Source organism: Schistocerca americana, chromosome 2, assembly GCF_021461395.2.
Source record: "Schistocerca americana isolate TAMUIC-IGC-003095 chromosome 2, iqSchAmer2.1, whole genome shotgun sequence".
Classification (NCBI taxonomy): domain Eukaryota; kingdom Metazoa; phylum Arthropoda; class Insecta; order Orthoptera; family Acrididae; genus Schistocerca; species Schistocerca americana.
The window spans coordinates 479,999,828-480,012,006 of NC_060120.1; the positions used below are offsets into that span (position 1 = coordinate 479,999,828).

Genomic DNA, 12,179 nt, shown 5'->3' on the forward strand with positions numbered 1-12,179 from the left:
GGGTGTGTGCCAGCAGCAGATTTTATCCTCACCCTGCTCTAATCATCTTCAACATGAGCACGACACTATGCTACACACACACACACACACACACACACACACACACACCATTACAGTCATGTGCATTTAACAGATTCACTTCCAGACACAACTCTTATACTTCACAATGGAAAGGTGCCTGCAGGCATGGAGGATGGGAAAAACATTTCCAATTAGATGGCTGAACCTGCCCTTCAGGGCTTCCAGCCGTTCATGCCATACAACTTAACTTTAATTAAATTCATTCATTGATTCACAGATTGTGTTCAGACAATCCCATCATGGAAGAGGGCCTTCAGGGATGTGGAACAAGTCAAGTTGTGCAGCAACAGGCGGAAGCAACAACAACTGCATACTTTTTAAATATACTAGCAACAAATTAGGAGTAGCAGTAATCTACACAAACAGATAATTATTATAATTACTACTACTTATATCATATGTATGTTAGGAGAAAAGCAGCTACTTTGGGAAAACGACACTACTCATCCTTCTGTACTACTCGGCTGATGTTATTATCTAATAGTTCAAACAAAGCATGTAAATTTTACACAGATCACTATAGCTGTCATTACTGGCAAAATCAATATCTATCTCATACAAATATTGGAGTTACTCAGAATTTACATTCCTGATTCTTAAGTATTCAGATATATCATAGAAGGTGATGTATTCTTTCACTTTATGTTTAAATATTTGGTGCCTATAAATCGCCCCCCCCCCCATCCCCCCTGCCCCTCCTGTCTAGGCAGGTGCACTGATACAACCTTCAAAGTACCGGGTGATCAAAAAGTCAGTATAAATTTGAAAACTGAATAAATCACGGAATAAGGTAGATAGAGAGGTACAAATTGACACACATGCTTGGAACGACATGGGGTTTTATTAGAAGCATAAAAATACAAAAGTTCAAAAAATGTCCGACAGATGGCACTTCATCTGATCAGAATAGCAATAATTAGCATAACAAAGTAAGACAAAGCAAAGATGATATTCTTTACAGGAAATGTGTTGGATGTTGTCTTTCAGCATCCCTAGAGATGTCGGTCGATCACAATACACTTGCGACTTCAGGTAACCCCAAAGTCAATAATCGCACGGGCTAAGGACTGGGGACCTGGGAGGCCAAGCATGATGAAAGTGACGGCTGAGCACACGATCATCACCAAACGACTCGTGCAAGAGATCTTTTACGCGTCTAGCAACATGGGGTGGAGCGCCATCCTGCATAAACATCGTACGTTCCAGCAGGTGTTTATCAGCCAGGCTGGGGATGATGCAATTCTGTAACATATCGGCATACCTCTCACCCATCACGGTAGCAGTTACAAAACCAGAATCACGCATTTCATCGAAGAAAAAGTCCCGATAATGGTAGATGTGGTAAATCCAACCCATACCGTGACTTTCTCGTCATGCAATGGAGTTTCCACGACAGTTCTAGGATTTTCGGTAGCCCTCATTCTGCAGTTGTGGGCGTTGACAGACCCTCAGAGCGTGAAATGAGCTTCGTCGGTCCACAACACGTTACTAAACCAATCGTCATCTTCCGCCATCTTTTGAAATGCCCACACCGCAAATGCCCTATGCTTCACTATATCGCTAGGTAACAGTTCACTATGCCAATGGATTTTGTACGGAAAGCATCGGAGGGTACGCCTAAGTGCCAACCAAACAGCAGTGTATGGCATGCCGGTCCGATGTGCAACTGCACGAGCGCTGACTTCCCCGTGCATAGACAAACCTGCTAAAGTCTCCATTTATTCCTGAACTGTCTCAGCAGGATTACGCCTTGTGCTTGGTCGGCCACTACGGGTCTAAACAACCCGTGGCTTTGAACTTCGAAATCATTCTCGCTACAGCTGCATTTGTCAACGGACCTTTACCCGTTCGAATCCCCTTCCTATGGCAATAGGATTGTAACACTGAACTAGCACATTTCCCATTCTGATAATACAGCTTCACTAAAAGTGCCTTTTCAGGTAACATCAACATGCTGCGACTGCTGGTGCATCTGATTCTCTCTCTCATTACAGCTCCTTTTATACACGACTGTCATGTGCAGTCACTGACATTTTGCTGTCCAGCGCCATCTGTCAGACATTTTGTGAGCTTCCCCCCCCCCCTCCCCCCCCCCCTCCCCTAATAAAACCCCATGTCATTCCAAGCATGTGTGTCAATTTTTACCTCTCTATCTATATTATTCCGTGGTTTATTAAGTTTTCAAATTTATACTGACTTTTTGATCACCCGGTATATGGAAATTGTTTCTACTTGTGGTTGTTAATTACTGACTTCATCCAAAATTCCATCCTGTTATTAACAACAAATACCATTAAGGAGTGTATGTATTGATGTGTAAGAATCCATAGGTGTCTGAAGAGACTAGTACAAGACATTCAGTTGAACATTACATGACAATCTTATTGCATGCTTGTGTAAAATAAACATACCTTAGCTGCAACATCACAGAAGATTGTTCAGTAGGACAGAATTGAGTGCCAGCATATGAAGTATGTTAGCAATCTTCTCTGAAAGTCAACACAGTGAGAGAGATTTTTGAGTGTAGAGCAGGCAGAACTGAGCTTTTTTGGTAACTTTTCCACATCTTGTGCCACCTCAATTTAGTATATATCTGGATAGTCAGAAACTTTGTCCTTGGAGTTTCAAGTAGTGTACAACCACTCTTCACTACTTCTAGAACCTGTAAATCATTTTTAGTTTTTTGGAGCCGCATGATATGAGTTTTTGTAAGAGAGGGTTAAGGTATTGGCTACGAATCAATTATAAGCCTTTTCCATTGTACTGCTGGTTGTGTCAATTATGGATACATCTGGACGTTTTATCAATATTCTTGTGTCATCAGCGAAAATGACAGTTCTTCAAAAGTCCACAATGCTTGGTGCCTAACTAAAAAAGTTGAAATTGAAGGATGCTGTTATGAAACAGGTGTAATTTTTATTCTTATCAAATGTGATTTTTAGTATCTTTGTAGGTTTCACTCTTCTGCCCTTTCAGGAGTGGCTACTGGCCCCACTTCTCTCTAGCTCAAATAAAGTGTGAGGCTTCCAGAGAAGTCACTGTTATACAAACTGGGATAATCACCACTTCTTGACGTTATACCCTTAAAGAAAAACTTATCCCATATCTTCATGGGGTCAGCATGTTAATCTGGACATTCATGGTAGAGGACAGATGGATGCCCTTCCTGTCATCACTGCTTCCCCTGCAGGATGGAATTTTTTTACCCTATCTGTTTGTGTCTAGTGTTAGCCCTCATAAAAGTGTGAGAACATTTTCCAAAGTGTTTGCAAATTGTGTAACTGAGGTGGAGTGTGCGTACCAGCCTGATATGCACCTAGTCAGAAGTGAGAAACTACCTGGAACCCACATGTAGGCTGGTCGGCACACCAGACCTCATCATTAATCTGCCAGGCAGATTTTATCTGGGGCCACTGTGCCTTCCCAAATTTCAGAAGTGGCATGGTAACACTTGCATCTATCCAGGCAGGGCCTCCACAAACAAAACCTTAACACAATGTATCTCACTTTTTGGCCTTATGTTAGTTAAACAGAATTTAAATTAGACACTGTTTTTATAAGAATGATATAATTGTTTCTCCTTCTTAGTCCTGTTCCTTCTCTGTGAGGATAAGAGAAAAATGTAAATAGGGAGATACAAGAATATGACTTATTTTGAACAGCTTCTGAAGAAACAGACATTGGTGATCTTGCAGTTTTACTAAATTTATGAAATTTTTTCACAGTTGTGGAATCTTTCTGATATAAGCTACATTAAGTATGAAGATATTACCTATTGGTGCAACATGAAAATTTGTGCTGGGCTGGGACTCGAATCCAGGTTCTAGTCCTGGTCTGGCACAAATTTTTGTGTGTCCCCAGTAGGTGATATCTTCATACGTAATGCAACTAATATCAGAAAGATTCCACAATTGTGAATAAATTTCATATAAAATTATGAGAATGTGTATTATTGTTATATTGTTGTAGCTGCAAGAGGCCAGTACTTCGGGGGCAGATACCGCTGATCACAGAGCATCTCATCTCTCATCATCAAGGAGAGTCCCAGTGAGACATAACACAGCACACTCTGATAATAGTGAAGATGATGATGATGATGAAGATGATGAAGATGAAGATGAAGATGATGATGATGTTCAAGCTGCAACTTTGGAAGGGTAATAGTTTAATTTTTCATATAATTTCAGGATTATTGAAAAATATCAACAATGTTTAGTATGTTGTGTGAGTATGGCATGCTGCAACTTATACCATGAAACAAACAGTTCTAGCACTGTGTGGCATGAAGTCTGAGAACAGTGGCATCAAACCATCTTCAGGTTGTGTTTGGTATCCTAGTTAGATATATGCAACCTTTTGGCCAGCAGTGTAAAGTGGATGCACATACTGCACCTGTGCAATGCTTAGTATTTTTCGAGATGAAACCAATGTGAAATTTTTTGGTTTTGATACTGTGGATTATCAGAATTCGAGAATATTTGCGATATGGTGATGGCTCAATGTTCCACATTTTATTATGAAATCCAACAAGAGCATCACACCATGCAGCAGGTCACAAAAGGGGCTAATAATTTTGACATGCAGCTTCACTGCAGAGAGCTCATTGATTGACTCTGAGCAACATTCTTCTAGATATGTGACCACATTGTCAATGTATAATAATCTCCACCATTTCGGCCACTGCTACAAATGGCATTCCTCTGAGTGTTGTGCTGACAGTGGCTGAAATGATGGAGAATTGTACATGTTGGCAATGCCATCATACACCCAGAAGAATTTTATTGACAGTGACAACAACTGTGGAAGCCTATGCTTACATATTGATGATGTTACTGATGCATGTAACAAAATAAGTGCCACTGTGCATTCAGTGTTTCTGTCACAGTGGAATTCTGGTTACAAATTATCCCAGCTCACATGTTCACACTGAACTTTAAGTCACTTTCACATATGGATTTTTCCATCCAGATATGAGTAGTGTGCAAGTTCACAATGCTGTTTTGAGTGAATGTGCATTTGTCAGTAAATAACACCAAAGAAGAAAACTGTGGCTGGAGAGTGTATCACAGTAAATACTTTTGTGGAAAGTGTACTTTTTCTGGATAGTCTTCCACTACTATTGCCTAGATATTCTGTTGTTGGTGTAGGTGTATCTGTTGTTCTCAGACTACTGTCTGTACATTAGCATGAGATGTGCACAATGCTTGTGCCACTTCATGTGTGCTGGTGAATGGTTCTTCTTTAGTGTTCCAAAATGTCCTCTACAAATGCGACTGTTCAAACTGATTGTGGATGACTGGCATCCATGTGTGACACTTAGTACTGGACAGAAATTCAGCATAAATGAAACAGTGTTCATAATTCCTTACCTCCAATTTAACCTTACCACCCTGCCCCAGGTCCCTTACTCAGAATACCAACCTTGCAGTAGAAGAAAGAACAGCCATACACAACCTCAAAACAATTCCTGACCTAATCATCCTATCTGCAGACAAAGGTTCCACCACCGTTGTTATGAAATGCAGTGATTACCTGGCAGAAGATCTCTGCTAGTTATCTGACTGCTCTGCCTATAAACCCTGCCAGAGTGATCCTATCCCTGAAGCCCAATACAAACTCTAATCCCTGCTTAAAGTGTTAGGCCCTTCCAAGAACATGTCCCCTGAATCCATTTCCCATCTCATCCCTATGACACTCTGCACACCCACCTTCTACAAGCTTCCCAACATCCCCAAACACAACAGTCCTGGATGCCCTATTGTGGCTGGTTATTGTGCCCCCACTGAAAGAATGTCAGCTCTCATTGACCAACATCTCCAACCAATTGCCCATAACCTAGCCTCCCATGTCAGAGACACCAACCACTTCCTTCACCGACTCTCTACCACCCTCACCTCTTTACCTACTGTATTCCTACTCATCACTGTTGACACCACCTGCCTATATATCAGCATCCCTCATGCTCATGGTCATACCACTTTTGAACTCTACCTTTCCAAACATCCTTCAGACTCCAAATCTACTACCTCATTCCTTAAACACCGTAGTAACTTTATCCTAACCCACAACTGCTTCTTATTTTGAAGGGAAGGTGTATAAACAAATCTGCAGCACAGCCATGGGTACTTGTATGGCACCCTCCTATGCCAACCTTTCTATGGGTCATCTAGAAGTGACCTTCCTAGCCTCCCAAAACACCAGACCCCCAATTTGGTTCAGGTTCATTGATGATACCTTCATGATCTGGACTCAAGGCCAAGGCACCGTACCTTCGTTCATTCACGATCTCAACACCTTCTCCCCCATGTGCTTCACTTGGTCCTCCTCATCCCAGCTTGTATGTTGACCTCCTCCCCCTGTGATGGCTCCAGCATTTTAACAGCTGTCATGCCTTTCACACCAAAAATCACTCCCATATTGCCTGGCCACTCAGAAACTCAGAGACAGTGTATCTGCAGTGACAAAAACTTCCTTGCTCAGTATACTGAGGGTCTCACCAGGGCCTTCACAGACAGGCATTATCCCCCAGATCCCCCTGTGCCATTTCTCCTCACACCCCCAATACTCCATCTACCCCCAAGAACCAGCCACAAAGGAGTGTCCCCTTCATCACCCTGTACCACCCCAAACTGGAACAACTGAACCACATCCTTCGCCAGGTCTTTGATTACCTATCATGATGCCCTGAAATGAGGGACATCCTACCCGAGATACTTCCGCCCCTCGTAAAGTGTGTTCCGTCACTGACCCAACCTCCACAACAACCTAGTCATACCTATGTCACTCCCAATCCCAACCCCTTGCCACAAGGATCATATCCCTGTGGAAGACCCATGTGCAAAACCTGCCCATTCTACCCACCCAGCACTTCCTATCCCATCCTGTCACAGGTTTATCCTACCCTATCAGGGGCTGGGCCACCTATGAAAGCAGCCGTGTCATTTACCAGCTCTACTGCAATCATTGCACAGCTTTTTATATTGCTATGACTACAACCAACCAGCCAACCACCAGGATTAATGGCCACTACCAAACTGTGGCCAAGAGCAAAGTAGACACCTGTGGCACAACATGCAGCTGAACGCAACACACTTGATTTCAATGGCTGCTTCACTACATGAGCCATCTGGATACTTCCCTCCATCACCAACTTTTCTGAAGTGTGCAGATGGGAGTTATCCTTATAACAAATTCTCGGCTCCTATAATTATCCTGGTGTCAACCTATGGTAACATACTGTCCTCACACCTTCTCCCTACAGTTCCCACCCCCTCTGTCCTATCATCTCCTCCCCATTCTCATCTCCCACCATGTTTGCTGCCCTCTGCCAATGCACCTGCCCGTCTTTTCCGTTCCTCTCATTTTTCCTCCTTTTTCCGACCTCCCTGCCCCACAACCTTCTGACATTGCACTTGTTGGCATTCTAGTCCCTGTACACTCAACCAGAGAGTGTTCGTTTCTCTCCCCACCCGTACACTACTAACCCTTCACCTTCCCCGCCCTCTCGAGTGTGCTGCTTACATCTCTTGTGATAGTTGCATTGCGGTCAGAGATGCTGGAGTTGGCAGTTGTATGTGTGTGATATGTGCTTGCTTATGTGTATGAATGGTGTGTGTGACTCCCTCTTACCAATGTAGGCTGTGGCCAAAAGTTTTATGTATGTGTCTTTTAATCGTGCCTGTCTGCAACTTGACATGTATCCTTTATGGTAAGTAGCAATCTGTCTTTTCCTACATTGTTGATATTCCTATCAGGAGTTTCCATTGTTTGACAGTATTCATAAGATTAGTTAATTTGTTTGTACCACACAGTACCGCTGAACATACAGAAGAATGTAACAAGCATAGAAAACATACTTTCCTCTATGTATATTCTACAGTTTTGTAAAAACTTCAAGTAGAAAATACAGTACCTGCTTGCGTCTTTCTGGTCTCTCATAGTCTTTGCTCAGTTTCTGCAAATACCAAATTATTTGGACTCTATCTTTTGGGGAGACTTTCCATCTGTGATTGTGTATCAGTTCCACTGTTACCATCAGGTTTAGAAACCACATATCAATCAGTTAGTTACTTATGGGAAAGCAGTTTTTTTCCTCGCCTTCTGCTGTATATATTTAAATTTATTCTTGACTGGTTTCAGTATTTCAGCCATCATCAATGGATGCAACATTATACTTCAATTAGATAAAAAACACGTTTCTCAGTTTTGGTCCAATAGATGGATAATTTTTCTTCCAGTGATGGAGGTTAAAATAACTAAAACCGGTCAAGAATAAATTTAAATATATACAGCTGATGGCAGAAAAAATGCTTTCCATTTAATATGTTGCAGCTGCAAATACAAATTATTAGTTACTTGTGGGCTGGTACGTGTTGTAGGGTGTCAACAACATTACTGGATTGCTACTCTTATCCAGTTATGATAGGAACAAAGGACTATGGGAAGAGAGAATTATTACGAGTACAAAGGACTGTGGAAAGATGTGTCACATATAAAGAATGCCATTATGGTCAGTCTGTATATGGCGTATTTTGAACTAGTGTACACATAACGCACTTATGTAATTGAAGTATGGGTTGTGGTGCAACCAGGGATATCAACATTGTATTTCTCTTTGAAAAAAAGAGGCAGTTTTAATCCTCAGTGACCGTGAGTCATGTAAAGAGATGTTCAAGAGTAAGAAATTACTTACACTGCCTGCCACCAACATAGACTAATTCTGAAATACAAATAGCTAATAGTTTAAACAACAATAGAAAACATTCTGAGGTAGCAAGGAATAGTTAATTTGACAAATGTATGAGCTAAATATTGTAACCTGCATAATTGTCTGCTGTTATTGGAGATAAGAGATGTAAAATCATTTCAACAAAAGGCAAAAGCATGCCAGAGAATACCATAAATAATCAAATGCTCTCAAACATATGAGGGCCATTGCAACACTCATGGATGCTGAACAATTAAAAAATTCTGAAATATGCAAATGGAAGGTTAGTTTTGCCAGCTGGTGTGTCTGAGCAGTTCTGGGCGCTTCAGTCTGGAACCACGCATCCGCTACGGTCGCAGGTCCGAATCCTGCCTCAGGCATGGATGTGTGTGATGTCCTTAGGTTAGTTAGGTTTAAGTAGTTCTAAGTTCTAGGGGACTGATGACCTCAGATTTTAAGTCCGATAGTGCTCAGAGCCATGTGAACCATTTGAAGGTTAGTTCATATGTAAATATTACGTGTAGGGAGATGGATGAGCGCATACACCACTGTATAGACATAGCACGAGAGAAAAAATGAAAGGAAGTTTATCATTATAAATGTGTTTTAATGTCAGTTGCAACAGTACACAATAGTACATTACAGACTACACGCATTCTGTGGCATCAGGAGTCTCCCCAAGAATCCACAGTAATGTGATGTGATGCTAGACAGCGGTCCTTTCCAGGAGAACAAAGAGTGAAGAGAGATCACAGTGTGAGTTGTGCAACCATTCAGGATGTATGTTACTTGACTTGAACGGGCTCATACATAAACATTGTAGTTCACCGTGGAAGGAATGTGCGTCAATGCTATGAGGGGCTTGTGGAAGTGATAAGAAATGCTGCTCTACCATATCAAATGGCTGCTTGGTGGGTAGATGAATTCAGGTGTGGCAGAGCTGCCATGGCCAACATGAACCGATCCAGGTGGCCTGTCAGTGTGCCTATGGACTGTGCTCGTACCCAGGTCACCCAATGCTTGGAGAATGACAGAAGGCAGACATTGCGGGAATTACAGCACCATTCTGGTATAGAGAAGACAATAATCTACATGATTTTATGCAATGGGCTACACACGCATAAAGTTGCTGCAAATGGGTGCTTCAAGCACTAAGTGCAGTGAAAAAGTGGACACATTACGAAACTTGTTGTATGCATCTAGCACTTTATGCTTTTGAGAATTGCCACCATATATGAATTTTTAGGCCAGGGCCTATGCGCCAGAACTGAAATGCCAGTCCACAGAATGGCATCATCCAGTTTCACCACACAGCCCGAAATTTTGTTGCAGTCTCTCTTCTGTCAAGTTAATGGTCATCATAGCCTATGGCATTAGAGGAACAATCTTGTGCCCTTTAATCCCACATGGGCAAAATTGTAATGCACTATACTACTTTTTGCACATTCCTGCAAAAACACCTATGATAGACTATTTGGGAAAAATGTCCTGAACGTCTACATGACGCATTAGTTTTTCAGGACAATGCGAGAGCCCATACAGCATGTGTGCGGAATCTGCTCACGCGATGCGGATGGGAAGTACTGGAGCATCCACCATATTTGCCAGACTTATCATCTCGTGATAATCACCTCATACCAAAACTGAAAGAGCCATTGCATGGAACATGCTTTTGAACACACAGTAGTGATGCATTAGGTCCGACGATTCACTCACGATGAGGCCATGAATATTTGGCGTCTTCCACAGCATTGGCAATGTGTGATAGATTCATTGGGAGACTATTTTGAGAGACTCTTAAGATGTAACAGGTCCTGCTATGTACTATTGCGTACTGTTGGAACTGACAGTAAAACACATTTGAAATAAAATTTGTTTCAATTTTTTTCTTGTGCTATATCTTTATGGCAGTGTGTGTGTTCATCCACCTCACTACATGTAATGACTTTTGCATTGACCCTCTTATTTATGATGCAGGTTATGAGACATGTGTATCCCAAAGTAAAAAGTAACAGGAAAATTAAAAAGTGAATTTTTATCGTTGTCAGTAAAACAACTCACTTAATTTAGCATCATTCTACAGCACTTGAATTAACCAGCAGGTTTTACAGTTTGGCAATAGGTGGTAGTAGAGTCCCACTCATGAGCCATCTCAGCATATACAAAATGCCAAACCAACTGTGTATAGGAAGATTAGCTCATCATAATAATCTGTGTGACAAACAACTTTCTGCTTCAGTCAAAATGTAGTCTCAGCATTGTGGTAATCAGAAGTGTATTATACTAACAAAATGTAATGGATCCAGGGAAGTGATGATAGGGAGGGATTAGTGGGAACTTCTATAAATACTCATGACACTATCCTGAATTAAAAAAAGTTTTTTTTTAAAGAAGACACTTCTGCCTGTTTTTCAAAATTAAATATTGCTGCTGTTTGTCATTTCATGTTCTAACTAGCAGAAGGTGTATTTAAAATGTTCTGCCTAGGATAGTTAAAGACAATTGTACTTGAGAGAAAGATGATTAATTTCAAGTGCATGCATGATTTCTTTAATGTCTTCTATTTTCAGAATCAGAATTTTATTGTCTTGTAACAACATGTCAAATCATTTATTTATTTTACAGGAGAATTATCAAACTTATAACTAAAATAGGTTGTACATGGAATACAACATTTACTAGAAATATACAGGGTGTCCCATTTATCTTGACCACCCTAAATAACTGTTTGTCCAGATGCAAATTTCAAAGTGTTTCAAGCAAATGTTCTTTAGCCATCAGGGGGGACATCAGTCAGCATAATTGCCTTTGTTGTAGGTATGTTTTTTACATACATGGGTAGATCACATTACTGATGAGGAGGTATTGAATAGAATTGGGGAGAAGAGGAGTTTGTGGCACAACTTGACAAGAAGAAGGGACCAGTTAGTACGACACATTCTGAGGCATCAAGGGATCACAAATTTAGCGTTGGAGGGCAGCATGGAGGGTAAAAATTGTAGAGGGAGACCAAGACATGAATACACTAAGCAGATTCAGAAGGATGTAGGTTGCAGTAAGTATTGGGAGATGAAGAAGCTTGCACAGGATAGAGTACCATGGAGAGTTGCATCAAACCAGTCTCAGGACTGAAGACCACAACAACACAACATGTTTTTTACAAAGATATGAACAGCGGCACGACTTTTTTAAATGGCACCCTGTATTTTTTATTCGGTAATTCATTTCCTCTCCTAAAGATGTATTCAAAAACGTATCACAGTGTGCCATACACTGAAACACAATGTTATTAATTACATAACACAACATTGACTTTGAGCCTGGGATCACAAACTCGTCCACTTGCTGGGGCTGTCAGGAAACAAATGAAAACCAGGTAAAAACATAACAC

General features: G+C 41.2%; 1 protein-coding gene across 2 annotated transcripts in view; it reads left to right on the plus strand.

The window, feature by feature from the left end:
* The window catches only part of LOC124595277 (intraflagellar transport protein 46 homolog), a 154,345-nt gene that overhangs the window by 34,675 nt on the left and 107,491 nt on the right, over positions 1-12,179 (plus strand). For both annotated transcript variants that reach the window (XM_047133953.1, XM_047133954.1), the window contains one exon: positions 4,051-4,238. In XM_047133953.1, the coding sequence (XP_046989909.1) occupies positions 4,051-4,238 (188 nt within the window). The remainder of the gene's footprint in view (positions 1-4,050; positions 4,239-12,179) is intronic.